General features: G+C 46.1%; 1 protein-coding gene across 3 annotated transcripts in view; it reads left to right on the top strand.

The window, feature by feature from the left end:
* Window positions 1-6,559: 6,559 nt before the first annotated feature.
* The window catches only part of PRDM15 (PR/SET domain 15), a 32,183-nt gene continuing 23,276 nt past the window's right edge, over window positions 6,560-15,466 (top strand). For all 3 annotated transcript variants that reach the window (XM_062488180.1, XM_062488182.1, XM_062488181.1), the window contains exons 1-3: window positions 6,560-6,590; window positions 10,430-10,476; window positions 13,640-13,733. In XM_062488180.1, coding sequence (XP_062344164.1) covers window positions 10,440-10,476; window positions 13,640-13,733 — 131 coding nt within the window. In that variant the 5' untranslated portion in view covers window positions 6,560-6,590; window positions 10,430-10,439. The remainder of the gene's footprint in view (window positions 6,591-10,429; window positions 10,477-13,639; window positions 13,734-15,466) is intronic.

The following is a 15,466-nucleotide window of genomic DNA, read 5'->3' on the forward strand; positions in this document are numbered from 1 at the left end:
TAGCATTACTTGAAGTCTTCTTAAATTACTGAGCTGGGATTTTAATTTACAGAAACTTTAGCACCTACTGTAGAACGGGGTGAAATAACACTGAGTAACTTGCAGGATACTGTACTAGGATTTGCTTGTAAGTTAGCCCACAGAATGGATACAAATGAAAAAAGTTGTTCATCCTAAGGTCTTGATCATCACTTGAATGTTTGTCTTGATGGTGGAAATGAAAAACATTCTTTACTGCAAACTGTGTGAAGCTTTGGGCTCACATGTGTTAAGAGAGAATGAATTCCTCAGATGAGGAGAGGAAGGCATTTGGTGTAAAAAGGGAATCTGGTTTTTTATTTGCCTTCACTCCTCAGGAAAATAAACATAATTTGGTTTGATGTTGGATCTCTGTATCTGGCAGGCATGTCCCTCACCTCTTCTTACTCCTCTGCAAGTGATTTATGTCCTGCTGTGAAAACAAGCTAAGGCACTAAACAAAAGAGGACAACTGAGTTGCTCAGTTGTGACAACCCCGAAGACCCACTATAATGAATCCCATCCCCTCCTTAGGTTGTCATTTAAGATCAGGAGATCTGAGGATGTAAACTTTTTTTGTGGTTTTGGGTCAGAAAGACTGGATTTGTCAACTGGCACAAATAACACAGTGATGTGTCCTGTGCAGTTTTTCTGAAGGGTGCCAGAGGGAATCACCTTCTGTGATTTGTCATTTGATCCACTGTTCAAATGTCTAGTAATTAAAATTACAAAGAATTTTAATAACTACCCACTTGAGCAGATAAGATCTTTACATGATATTATTACACTGAAATTTCTGTTTTACTGCCTTGCAATGTAATGATGCCAGAACAGTATATTGGAAATAACCTTTGAAAAATTAATTCCTTTGTCCTTTTTTTCACACTTTTGTGTGTCTGGGTGTTCTGTACAGCAAAGAAAACATGCTATTTATTTCATGAGGACTAAGAGATGAAGGCTTGCTTTTTCCTTTCTTAAGAATTTTTCTGCCCATACCTGCAAGTTCTTAATTTGTTTAAGTTTGTAGTTTGTTTTGCTTTATGGTGTTTAAACTTTACATTTGCCTCTGGAAAATGGAAACAAGCCCTATCCTCACCAAGATTTGTCTTAGCTTTAGTGTGAATTTTGACTGAGTAAACAGTACAAGAACTAAATTGCAGATGAAAGCAATAAAGCTACCTAATATCTCCAATGGGAATACAAGCTAAGTAATTTCCCTAAAGTGATTGAGATCCCTTTCAAAGTCACTCTAAAGAGGAGTGGTAGACTTTATCCCTAAGTCATTGGTATTTCATATCCTACTTGCCCCAGGAAGATATTTGAGTCATTTCACTCCTAACAATATATGAAACTTGGGAATCTGAGGCAGAAGGAGTACCAGGGTGGAAAAAAGTTCATTTTGAAAACAAAATACCTTTGCCAAACTTCTTCAGCTTAATGGACAGGTCATACACTGTGCAGGCATAAATACTGGGTTTTATTCTTATGCTTTCTGACGGATTTTCTTTTTCCCTCCACTTTCTTTGGGAGACAGGTTGGGGCTCCAGGCCATACAGACCCTGTACTGTCTTGCCCTTGAGAGGACTGGATTTATAGTGCTGCTTTTTTGATGAAATTGGCTGGCAATTACACCAGTTTTGGGGATCAGTGGAATTTTACAGCATTTCCTGATACTGCGCGTCCTTGCTGGTTCTAGGTGTTTTTCAAGTGAAAACTTTCTGCTGTGCATTTCTTGCAGAGTTCCAGTGTTCTTTTTCTTTTGATGTGCAAAACGTCATAGGAAAAAACAAAGTTGAAAGCATAAAATGCTACCAAATGTGCACGGGGAAACAAAGTAAGAATCTTGCACTTGTTTTAACATGTTTTTTAGGTCTGGGTGTTACATGGAGCAAGGTGAGAGCTGCCTGGACTTTTCAGTTGAGTTTATTGCAGGCTTTGATTTGGAGAGCTGAGGTTTGAGACAAGTGCTTATAGAATTAACTGTGCCATAGCTCCGGGCTAAGACATTCCTGTTGTGAGTGGGAACAGCTGACCTCATGCTCTGACCTCCACAGGACCTAAGTGGATTTATTCTTGTGTTTAAAGTCAGCATATGCTTCTGCACATTGCTAAGCCTCAGCCTTGGTGACAAACAACTCCAGATTAATTATATAACAAGGGTGATTACTTTATGTTAAGGGTGAATAATAGCACTTCACTCAGGATATCCAAACTGCCACTATGCAAGGTGCTGGCATGGTGTGAAAATAGCTGGGAAGGATGATCTGAAGCCTTTCCAGTACTATAACTCTGTATTTCCCAATGATGTATTATGCTCTGTATTATTCCATTTCGGGTAAATTTTTTTTTTTTTCCTAGCATCAACTGTCATAGTCACTTCTTCTGTGGTGTGTTTTTCTTCCTGTGCACACATAAACTCAGTTTGGTGTAATTATGAAATCTATGATGTACAGATTTATTATATCACTACATAAACCTAAGAGGATTTTTTTAAAGAAGTAACTCCTGCTGTACATACAATAAAAGCCAATTGTCTCTGTGTGGTGTTCTGTCCTACATAGCTGGGTGTAACAGATGGTTTTCTACTCTCTTCCACTGATTTGACCTGTTGCTTAACACAGACCATTTACCTGTTTGTTCAGGAGCAGAGTTCTTTCCTGATAACCCCAGCCTATCAGGCAGCCCCTTGTTGCTTGAGAAATCACCTGGAACACAGATTGGGTAGGGAATATAATGGCAGAAGGAATCGTGGAGCTCACTGTGGTTACTCAGTATATTTTTCTCTCGGTTATGTCGTAATATCCTGAATTAGGGGGCAAAAGGGGAGGAGTGTTAGGGCCTGGATCCTATGGGGAAGACACCAGTACTACAATGAGCACAGCCTGGGAATTAGGTTTTCTTCTGGGAAAGGTTATATTATAAATCAGTGCTGCCACAAAGCCCTACCAGACTGAGGGGGAAAAACAACCCCAACGTTAAAACCACCACAACAAAAAAACCCCAATAAAACAAATAAAAGGCATTAATGTGAAAATAGCCACAAAAATGTTTCTATTTTCCTTCCAAAGCTGAGGGCTGTATCCTCTTTTACAAGGAAATATTACATTCCCTTACTGGGAGTTATTGCCTACATTTACATACCTGTTTATTTCATATTATTTAAGTGCTTAGCTCAAATTTCCTGATAGTCTCCTGCTAACAAACCTCATCCTTTTCCTCCCTGCTCTAATCTGTGGTGAGATTTTTTACCAGTGTGATGCCATTCCTGTACATTAACAAAAGTGACAAGTGAGAGGGAGACTAAGAATGGATGTAGCTCCAAGTGTGGCAGAATACTTTCTCCTCCTGTTCAACCTTCTTAAACAAGAAATATAAAGAATCTTCAATTTTTCACCTCTCTACCCAGGTAAGCCTGCATAAATGCAATTGCATAAATGCAATTTCACAGTCTGAGGTTAATGCTGAAAAAACTAATTTTGGAGCTGCAGGATCCAGATTCACACGCATTGTAAATGTACAGATAACTATACTGAATTAATTTATACTTATTTTGACAAAGTGAATGCACTGCAAGTAGGATAAACCACTCTGGTGTGCTGGATGCTGGAGAAAAACAGGCAGAAGTCCATGTGAGTATACACTGAGATACATATACAGGGAAAATAAAAGCAGACAATACAAAAACTACCAGTCGGCTTCAGTCCTTGAAAAAGCAAATTATTTGCACATGTGGTTAGATCCTTTAAAAAATTCCCTTTACTATACCTGTAGTCATTTAAAACTGCTGGCGAGTCATTTTGAAAGAAGAAATAGTCCCCCATCCTGAAATAAACTGTTTTGCCAAGTACAGTATTTTAAAAATTCAAATGCTGCATTGTTTCAGGTTCCCCAAGCACCTGACAGGACAGTCACAGTATGGCCATGATGGCCTGGGCTACATCTGGAAGAGCATTCCCAGCAGGTCAGGGGTGATCCTGCCCCTGTGCCCAGCCCTGGAGGCACCTCTGGGGTGCTCTGTCCAGCTCTGGCTCCTCAGCACAGCAGGGACAGGAGCTCCTGGAGTGGGGCCTGCAGAGGGTGACAAAATAAGGGTCTGGAGCATCTCTGCTATGAGGAAAGGCTGAGGGAGCTGGGGCTGTTCAGTCTAAAGAAGAGACACCCGAGAGGGGACCACAGTAATGTGTATAAATAGCTAAAGGGGGGATGCCCACAGGATGGATCCAGGCTCTGCCACAGGATGAGAGGAACGGGCAGAAACTGATGCACAGATTGTCCAAAGAGGCTGTGGAGTCTCCCTCACTGGAGTCCTTCCAGAATCATCTGGACACAATCCTGTCCCATGTGCTCTGGGATGGCCCTGCTGGAGCAGGGAGATGTGACCTGGTGACCCACTGTGGTCCCTTCCAGCGTGACCCATTCTCAGAATACTCTCTACACACCTCTTTTGAAACTGGTGCTTGGGTTTGTGGGATGGGTGACAATCAAGAAATGCCCTGGGCATTGCCAGCTGTTAAAGATACAGCCAGATGTGTGAAGAGCACATTCCCTGGAGAAAACAGAGCTGGTGCTAGCTTCCCACCACTTTTTGATCTCCAGTGGTGTTCTGACAGTGAAGCTGACCAGTCACACCATGGTGGCAAGGGGCATTGCATAAGGCTTTGGGAGGACTCCACTGCAGGCAACACTTCTCAGCAGAGCAAAAAACTGGGGCATCTTGCTTGAATACAGAAAGCCTGCATGCTTCTTACCCTGGCCACTGCCTGGAGTGGTGAAAACACCTGAAGGTTTAAACCCCCCTAAATGATTTGTGCTGGCAGGCACAGCAGGGCTGGGTGCTGATAGGTCCTGGTAATGCCAGAATATGAGATTTAGGAATCATAGAATCATTTAGATTGGAAAATACCTCTAAGGTCATCGAGTCCCAGCTCTGCCCAGTGCCCACCTTGTCCCCAGCCCAGAGCACTGAGTGCCACATCCAGGCTTTCCTTGGACACCTCCAGGGATGGGCACTCCAAACCTCCCTGGGCAGCCCCTTCCAGTGTCTAATCACGCTATATGTGAACAAATGTCTCCTAATGTCCAACCTGAACCTTCCCTGGTGCAATGTGAGAACGAGGTCCTCTCATCCTGGAGTGCTGAACCTCAGCAAGGTTTGGATAAGAAGGCACAGGTGCCCGTGTCCATGGCCAGGGCTGGGGCTGACAGCCCAGAGAGGCTGCTGTGGCTTTTGCCCAGAGAAAGGCAATAAAGCTGGAGCAGAAGCCCTCTGAGAAGTGGCTGAGTGTCACAGCTTATATTCTTTTTGCCAGCGTTGGGATTAAATGCTTGAGACCGTATTTCATGTTCAGACTCAGATGTTTATTAGTTCTTATCTATATTACAGTCTCACAAACCGTGAGTTCTATAGCACTTCAAGCTAACAAACTAAAAAAGGAGCTCTATCGCTCTTTCTGCAAGGCCTTTTAAGGGTAAACTACCCAATTAAGAAATGACACCTAAATTATTTTTACTTTTAACCCAATAACCAACCACCTGTGGCCCACAATGGGGACTTTTCTATCCAATCATACAATACAATTCTTCTTCCATGAAGAAGAAGGATGAACCTCCACCCTAAAACCTCCATCTTGCTTTCTATATATTACTATACCTAAAACCTTAAACTCTTAAGTTTTCCACCAGGTGATATTAGACACTTCTATTCAAACTACACACCCATGATCCCAGTTCTATCATCCAATTTTGGAAACCTTCTCCATGTTCTCAGGTTAAATGCAGTGTTCTCCTGGGGGTCAGTGCCTGTCAGCACAGAAAGTCTGGAATTCTCAGTGACCAGGGTTCCAACAGCCGAGGGAGCTGGGGGTGTTCAGCCTGCAGAAAAGGAGGCTCGGGGGTGATGTTCCTGCTCCCTACAGCTCCCTGACATGAGGGTGCAGCCAGGTGGGAATCGAGATGTTCCCAGGGAACAGGAACAGGGCAAGGGGAAACGACCTAAGCAGCGCCGGGGGAGAGCCAAGTCGGACATCAGGACTGATTTCTTCACTGATGTGATTAAACATGGGAACGGGCTGCTCAGGGACCTGGCGGAGTCCCCATGTCTGGATGCGTTTAAGGAAGCACTGTACTCGGCCCTCAGTGCCGTGGTGTGATGGACAAGGTGGTGTTGGGTCATAGCTTAAACTGGATGATCCTGCAGCTCTTTTCCAACCTAACCGATCCTGCGATTCTGTTTCTGCCATGCCTTTCCACCAGGCCACCTGCCCGGGAGGAGACGGGAAACCCGGCGAGAGCCACCCGGGTGCTTCGTCCGTCACCTTCAGCCCGGCCCGGGGAGCCGCCGGGGCTCCGGTAGGACCCGCCCGTGAGGGGACGCGGGCGGCGGCGGCCCGGGCGGTGAGGCAGGGACAGGGCCGGGGTCAGGGCCGGGGCCGGGGCCGGGGCCTGCCCCGCCGCACTACACTTCCCGCCCTGCTCCGCGCCCGCCCGCGCCGGCTTCCGCTGGCGCGTGGTTTCCGGAGCGGATCGGAACCCGGAGCGCGGATCCGATCCGGGTCTGGCCATTCCCGGGGCAGGTAACGCCGGCTCCCCGCGCTCCTCCCGCCGCACCCCTCCCCTTCCCCGCCACCTCCGCCCGGGACCCCCCGCGCCCGCCCCGCCGCGGCTCCTCCCGTCGCTCCCCGGGACGCGCGGCGGGGCCGGGGCAGGCGCGGCGGCCGCTCCGAGCGCTCCCGGGGCGGCGGCGGTGGCTGCGGCCCCGCCGCCTCCTCCTCCGCCGCCGCCGCCTCCTCCAGGCCGCCTGTTCTTTGTTACAGCGCCCGGGAGGGCGGTAGCGAGGGGGGCGAGGCGGGTCCGAGGCAAAACCCGGCGGAGCCGCTCCCGGATCCCGGGCCCCGACGGGCTCCGGGCGGCGGTGGCGGCGGCAGCGCGGTCCCTGAGGGGCGGGCGCGGGGCGATCCCCGCGGGCTCGGCCGGGCAGGGCACGGACCCTTCGCGGCCACGGGGATGCGGGGCCGGGAGCGAGAAGAGACTCGGCTTGGCCGCAGGGGGTTGGGGATGGAGGGGGGGGTGGGAGCTCCCAGGTGCGAGGGCGTGATCCAGAGGGAAGAGGTGGGAGGAGGGAGGTGTGGGGATGCTGCCCTGCCCCGCGTGTGCCCTGGGAGAGGGTGCGGTGGGCGCCCGAGGAGACAAAAGGAGGAGAGCCGCGGTCTGCGGGGCTTCGCACACGTGAAATTTTCTGCAGTACGCTCGTTTTCTGCTCAGGGCCATTAAACTTTGCGTGTAGTTTATTCACACGGTCGCGGGAAGGGCAGGTGGCACAGACCCCGCCAGCTGCTGTGTTACTCCGTATCCCCCTGACCGGCCTAGAAATCGTCTCCCTCCTCAGCAATAATTGGTAGAATTTCTTTTTTTAAGAAATACAAGGCCTCGCTGTAGTTTACCAGATGTTCCGCAATTCCCTTTGAGCGGTAGCATGAACAAGTTTTACTACATCATGAAGAAAGCTGCGTTTTTAAGTGCATCCTTCCACATACCCCAGTGCAGCACCCATCTGCTTGTGTTCCCAAGTTATTCACACCCATAGAAGCCCATTCTCAGACTGAGGAAAGGGTGACTTTTAATTCTACCTTCTTGATCATTAAGAGATTGATTTTAGCACAGATTTTAATGCATTTTTCTGACCTACTTTTTTTTTTCTTTTTTAAAGATCAAAATGGCTCATCTTGGCACTTGATCCTATTTCTTTTTCCAGCAGTTTATGAGGGGAAAGTGTGATTTTGCATCTGTTCTTAAATTTTTACAGCTCAAGGGGTTCCCTTACAGTATCTTTGCACGTCATGGGCTGCGAGCAGATACCCGTGGTGCTGCAGCACCTCAGTGTCTTCATTTGGATTCCCTCAAGTTCTAGATATGCTCAGAGGCCTGTGTTGCAGGTGGAATTTTTGTGCATAGCTCTGTGGCTCTACTCTTGGGCATAAAGTCACTCATTTAATTATACAAGCCAAAAAAAAATAAAAGTGCTTTTCTGCCCTTTCACTGCCATTAGAATTAGGCTTTGTACCTGGTCTGATTTCCTCTGTGGCTTTTTCTCCTGATTATTAACTGTTAATGATTGTGCTCTTTATGTAAAAAATACCTGAAACTCCCAGAAGCTTTGATTATCCCTGCAAGACAAGAATAGAATTAGGAGCAGTGGGATGAGTGACTTCATGGAGTATTTTTCTGTTACAAATGTTTGAAAAGAAAAAAAAAATCGGATGTGGCCCATAGCAACAGCAGATGAAGGCAAAAACAATTCTGAAGCCTGTCTTCAGTGCCTTCATGTGAGTGGCACATCGTGACTCTGTTTACCAGCTGGAGCGGGTGGCATCGTGTGGTTTATTTCAAAAACTCCTGGGAAATGCAGCTGAGGTCAGGGAGGAGGAGTTCTGAAGCGCATGGGTGAGGAGTGTGTAAATCAGAATTGTAAAGCAGGTGCCAGTGTTTGTTTGGCAGCGAGGGATGGCGATGGATCAGGAGTTCTGTGATGTGCAGAACACAGAAAAATGTGTTCTGTTCAGAATGTTCAGAAAAGATGTGCAGAAAAGTCCTTGCTGCAGAGAGGGAACTGCGCTAATGCAGATCACTGAGGCTGCCTGAGGCACCTGTGAGGGCCCTTCACGCTTCCTCCCCATCACCTTGAGCAACGCTGATGGTTTCTCCGCCCCTTCCTTGCTATTCTCATCTGAGGCCTCCTGAGCAAGACGGAGCTCCTGCTCCTGTAATGTCACTGGTCCTCAGTCTGCTCTTCGCCAAGGATGTGACACAGCAAGGTCCTGGAGGGAGAGTGCCTTTGGTGGGTGGCTGCACTGTGCCCCTGAACCATTGACCAAGGCCATTATTTGTTAATTCAGCCATATTTGGGATCAACATTTTGTCAGGACACAAGCTATCTAAGGACAGCTGGGCATACCCCCTCTTGAAATAGTCCAGTAAGTGTTGGTTAAAAAAGCAAACCAAGTAATTTTTGACGTCAGCTTACACCACTTGTTTTGCAGTATTGTGCTTGAACCCTCCTAAATACTTGTTGCATCTTTCACCTTGCTTTCAGGATAAGAGCTTTTGGGGAAATTTCCTGAGTTGCTGTTTGTACTCAGCAGTGAGCTTTCATATAAATGCTTACTCTGTTATTTGAGCTTAATCCCCAAAAGCTGCAGCCAGGAAAGGCCCAGCTTGTGCCACTGATGGGGAGTGTTTGCCCCTTACAGCAGTGAGTGTTAGGGAGGGATCCTGCTGCTGGCAGGTGGAGCTGGGGAGGGCAGTGCTTGAGGAGTCCTGATCCTGAGCAGTGGCTGTGCTCCCACGTTTCTGGCTTGGCTTTTGTTGCTGTAGTAGCAAATGCTTTATCTATTTTTCAAACAGGGCTCTATGAGTTTGGTGTGTCATGTTTCCTCTCCCTCTCACAGATTCAGGCTCTTACTCCTTCCTGTCCTCTTCTTGGCCAATACACTTGCTGTTTTGCAGCCTCACCTCTCTCAGACTTGGATCATGATCTTCATGTTGCTTTGCCTCTCTTCTGGGGCATTGGGAAAATTGCTTATTTGAGGAGGAGTGTGGTTTTTTGGGTAGAAAAGGGAAAACCTCTCTTCTAGGTCCTGCTTGTGTTGTGGTCTTAGCCATACATAATCAGACTTCTTGCCAACCATAATTTAATTGTTGAGGGGCAATAGTGTTCACACAAGTTTTTCATACAGACTGACACTAATGAAGTGAATATAGATCAACCTTATTTAACTGTGAAATCATATTGGTCAGTTTACCATTCCATGGAAGACCAGTGACACAGGCAGAATTTTATTTCCCCAGGTTTTCTGATGCTCAGTACCACAGTATACCTTTGCCTCTGGAAGAGATCTGTGACTCTATCTGCAGTTTTTAGGTTTTTAAGATTACTGTGATTAGTAAATAAGTAATCTGCCTTTCAGAGATATTTTTTTTAAGCTACAGTTCATTGAAATGTTGCACTGGGTCTTGTTCCTGTAGTGGTTGCTGCTGGCCTGGATTATCTTCTGGCCCTGCGTGTTCTGGGGCTCCACTGGAGCTTTTCATCAGGGGACTCAGGAGTGACTGGAAGTTTGTGAGAGATGGGGAACAGCAGGAGATTGCATTTCCTCACAGAGAAATGCCTGAGAACCCACAGACATTAAGGCTTCCTTGGTAGTGATGTCTACAGCACATGTAATGATACAGCAGTCTCTGGAGCTTTTTAACAACTTTATTTTTTTTTAATTTTCCACTGATATTCCTGCAGGGACGTTAGTGTGTTTGGGTGAGCTCTGGGTCAGTCAGCATCATAACTTCGCACAGGGATGGTTATATGATATGGAAAGTAAAAGTCAATCCAGAACTAACTTCATCTTTTGTATTTTGGCAGGTTAAAAAAGATGGCTGAAGATGGCAGTGAGGAGATTATATTTATTTGTAAGTATTAAGAAAAGGATCTAACTCTCACCATGTGTGACTTGTCTACTCAGAATGCTTGAAATGAAAGACTAAACCAGACTTAAGATTTTATTTAGAAAAATGGCTTTATGTAAAGGAGGCTCAAACAGCTAATGGATGAATAGAGAGGAGGTTGTGTAATTTAAGCATACACATTCTGACACTGTTGGCAAGCACACAGTGAAACCTCTGAATGTGAGTTAGCAGCACAGCTTTTTTATGACTGAAGTGAGTGAGATTGAGGGTCTAACACTCGTGTAAGCCCTTTGTTTATACAACCAGCTCTAGCAGCCAGGGGTGTCTGGGGATAACTCTGACCTCTGGCCTGACTTGGGGATCTGCACCTCCCCAGCAGATCAGGGGCAGGCAGACTCATAATTCTTTCAGAACAAGCCTAGTTTGAGATGCACCAACTGCCCTGGCCAGTGTCACTCGTGCTATTCACTGCCTGTGCTTCTCACTGTGCCCTCTGTGTAGCCCTGAGTGCCAGGCTGGGCTCTGTGGCTGGGATCCAGGCTCATGGGGTGGAGGTGGGTCAGGAAAGGCTGCAGCAGTGCTGTGTCCCACATTAATCCTCTCCTTCGTCAGCAGCCTAGACATGCAGAACCTGGTGTCAGGTTCAGGAAAAGAGTTCAGGGATGTAGAGTCCTTGTGTGAGCAGAGAGGGCCCAGATATTGTGGATCATCAGGGTGGAGCAGAATGGATCACATCCTTGGTTTTTTGATCCACAGCATTTTACCTCTGATGGTTCCAACAGCTGCAGTTTATGGCAACTGTCAGAAAGATCAATTTTCTCCTTCTGCCAGATTCCTTCAAAACTAGTGTTGACTGCATTTTTACTGAGATGCAGGTACCAATAGTGGTTACCTTATCTTCCCCTTCATAAAAAGGTTCCGGTGGGCAGCAGAAAGAATTGGGGGGATGTGATGCCACTCCTAATTAGATAGAAGGTGTCATGCAACATGATTTTCTCCCTTGTGGAGGCTGTGGTCACTGAATATCTTGAGGTTTTTCTTGTACTCTCTACAGTTAGTTTTTGCCATGGGACGTGGGGTCTGCTTATGTTCTGAAAAAGTGAGCTGCTATAAATGACACTGTGCACTCCCATTAATAAACATCCTTGAATATGTATTTCATACACAAGGGAATTTTGGATATTTTTTTTTATTAAGTGTATGAATATACTCTCCCTGGGATATCCCATGATTATTGCCATGCTTGTTTTTGTGTTTCTCCTGGGGCTGTAATCTCTTGAAAGTGTCACATAGGGCAAGTGTAACAGCTTTGGGGAATGGCTGCTGTGGGGCATGCCTTGGATACTGAGCTGTGCCACACAATGTCATTGTCATATTCCCCCGGCTTTGGTCATTCCTCTGCAAAGGAGTGAGAGGAATGTGTTGCTTATTCCTGCCTGTGGTTGTGGGCAGTGCTGTCTGCACCTTTCAGAGGCATATCTTTGCAGAAGTGAGGAGTGCTCTGATGCAGTCAGGAGATAAGGAAAATGACAAAGTGCTTTTTTCTTTGGAAAGCAAAGCCTGTTGGAGAAGCTGTTACTCAGGCTATTCCTTCCTGTCCCCTTGGTTATGACAACCCTTTGTGGATGACAGTCCATTGCTTTTCAGCAGTCGGGTTTACACATTCCTTTTTGTCTCCTCTTCCCTCTCTGGTTTGGGAAATCTGCTTTAAGCCCAGATTATTTTAGTAAGGGCTGTCTGGGCTACAGGCACACCTGGCGCAGGAGAATGGTGGAACAGTAAACAGGACAGCTGTAGGCTGAGCTTTGGTGTTGGTGCTCTGTGAGTAGCACTTGCCCATGGATCCTTTCCTCTGGTACAATAGCTCCGTGGTGCTGTACAGCAAGCCAGACTGGGAAATTCCTTCTGCTGAGAAATAGTGGGAAGAACTGGTTGCTTCATTCCTTATCTCACCAGAAGGCAGCACAAACAGCTGGACAGGAGTCAGTGACCAGGCTTGGGGATTGCACCAGCCAGAAATGCTGTTTGTCAAATGTATGTATTTTTTCACTGCTAAACTGGTATTGTTGCCAGAAGAAACGTGAAGCCGTTTGGAATCCCTTGCTTTAGAAGTCCCTTTGTTCACTGGGACCAATACCTGGGGAGGGGCAGAGGCTTCCAGCTAGGAGCACAGAGTAGCTTTGCCAGAGGGGATATACCTCAGAAGGACTTGGCTTTTGTCACGTCTTCCCAAAAAAAGGTGTAATGACCCTCTACTTTACACCTTTTCTGGGGTTTTCCGACTTGCCCTAGTAGGCCTGGAGCTCAGATGCAAAAGGCACCGCAGCAATATAACCCCTGTGTGATGATCTCTCCTGAAGCTGTGTCAGCAGCTGACCAGGCAGGGCAGTTTGACAGCTATTTTTTTCACGGTGAAGCAGTGTATAAGCATTTGGAATCCTGTTAAGTTAGCTTATTTTAGAAAGCCTCAAATTATCCTGGTCTGAAAATTGTTTCTTAGGAACCACTCAGTTCTAGGTAATTTACAGCCACTTAAACTAAAAGTTAATTTAGCTAAGCTGACAGTGAATTAAGTGGCCAGAGTGTGTTGTGCAGCCAGCTGACTCGTCTGGAAAGGCACCAGGAGGTACCTTGGCAGCCTCTGTCCTGCCCTGTGGGTGAGAAATGTGTGTGGCCAGGCAGAGCTGAGCTCCCAAGACATGCTGGTGCCCTGCTGAGCCCTGTGCCAGTTCTCTGCTGGTTCTGGGTTTGTGCCTCCTGTCACTGGAAGCACCACATTACCCAAGCTGTTCATAACAGCCCAGCTCCTGGGGAAGGTAGTAATGTGGTTTTCTTTAGCTGCTACCTGTTGCAGCACTTTATCTGAAGAATAATGCCATCTTTAAGCAGAATATTTACTGTGGGTGTATGTAAGGCATTTATTTTCCTTTGAGAGAGAATTTAAACAATTGATAGTACTGATCACAGTGTGTGTGTTAGTTACTTCATCTACGCAGGCACCAGTATCAACTTGGTGTTCAATTATTTATGCTCTTTTATATGCAATATAAATAAATATCTGCCTCTCTACATATGTATTTGGCTTGGTGCTAGGTTTCTCTTGAAAGAGGAAGGAAACTTTTAAAAAAGTGTTTTCCACCAACCTTTTCTGTCTGGTTCCTTGCAGGGTGTGAGGACTGTGGGCAGTACCATGATTCAGAGTGTCCTGAGCTGGGCCCAGTGGTGACAGTCAAAGACTCCTTTGTGTTGAGCAGGGCAAGGTAAGAAATGTCTGTGTTGCTCCTGACTAACCCAGTGCCCACGTTAGTCCTCTAAAGCATATTTGCTGTTCAGTGAATGTCACGCTGACAGCTGGAAACTGAAGTCCCAGAGGATGACAGAAATCTATGGAAAGCATGTGGCCTTGATTAAATAGAAAAATTGATGCACACACTTAAGTGCTGCACTGAATTGAAGCCAAAAAAATAACTTGCTGCTCATCAGGACTTGGTTTCTTTGCTGAGGTTTCTGGCAAGAAGTCAGGTGGTACCAGATGGGTTGATGACTTCTGTTGTGGTTGAGTACCTGCCACTTTTATCCCCCTTAGATACACTGGATTCATTTCGGAGAAGCCTGTGAGGATTTCTCATTCATGTGTATGAACTCTGTCCTTCCTCCACTTTAGAAGCAAAACAAATTGTTTTCATTATTGTGGGTCTTTGCAAACGATTAGGGGTAATAGTTCTGTCAGCAAATCTGTAACAGCACAGCAGAAACACTCATGTTTGCCAAAAGAAACAAATAGACTCAATGTAGTTGAGAGAAAACAACACTGAGTAGTGATTTTTACAGGGAAAGACAATCAGGCACTGTCAGCAAAATTCATATTAAGGTGTAGAATACAAAGCTAAGGAAAAGAACCAACCACTGTGAAGGTGTAGTACAGATACAAAAAGGGAAGTGTTCAGATGGCTTCATGTGTTATATAATGTGTTCAGGGCTTCCATATTTCTTCTTGGGAGGTCACAGGCAGAAAACAGGCCCGTGGGCAGCAAGTCTGGCACATCCTGGCTGTGTAGGCCGTGCTGTGTATTCCCAGCATCATTTTATAACAAATACTGATGTGCTGGATCTGCCATGTGGGTGCCCCCAAGCCTTGGCCAGGGCAGGATGCTCTTGGTGTCCCACCGAGTACAGTGGCTGCACCTGTGCAGGAGCTCTCCCTGCTTTTCTGGGCCTTTCCCAGAAGAGAAATTTCCCTGCGCTTCCAGCCAGTCACTGCCTTCCTGTGCCTGGAAACCTGCCCTGGATGATCCCCTCCAGGAGCTGTTAATGGTTAACAGCCCTGACACTACAGGTGCTTGAGGGTAATTTAAAAATGCCCTTTGGAATAACAGAAGCTGGTGAGGGAGGTGCTTTTATTATATACAAAAAATGGGCAGTGCAGTAAGTCTCTAGCCTGTACTACAGACATGCAATTACAAATTATTTCCTACCCTTTTTGTGTTTTTTAACCTGCACTTTAATGTCCAGATTATTTGTTTGCAAACTGGGAATGTTTGCAAATATGGCACATGAACTGGTTTTCAATATCCTTTTGATGTGCAAGTGGTAAGTTTTCCCTACTGGAAGTGTGGGCTGCTGGACCGTAGAGTTGAAAGTACAGTTTAAAATAGACTTTTTTACACATAAATGTATTTATTTTCCTGAAGAGTTTTCAGCTGAAATGGGGTAAGATAAGAAAAGGAAAGAAGAAATTTAATTGCAGCCTCTGCGTCTGGGGAACAGTAGCTGAAAGTGAGTTATCTGAGGTTGAGGGCAAGTTTAACCACAAACTGGATATGAATCTTTTAAAAACAGTCTGCTTGCTTAACCACATTTGTTATTCCCTCTCTCTTACTGAAAAGATAACGTGGATGCTTTATGGTTAGAAAAGACGTGTCTCCTCAACTTTTCTGTCTCTAATGCTGCTTATTGTATGTTTCAAACTGAAAGTTGGGTTGTTTTGGCTTTT

This window comes from Cinclus cinclus, chromosome 2, assembly GCF_963662255.1.
Source record: "Cinclus cinclus chromosome 2, bCinCin1.1, whole genome shotgun sequence".
Taxonomy (NCBI): Eukaryota; Metazoa; Chordata; class Aves; order Passeriformes; family Cinclidae; genus Cinclus; species Cinclus cinclus.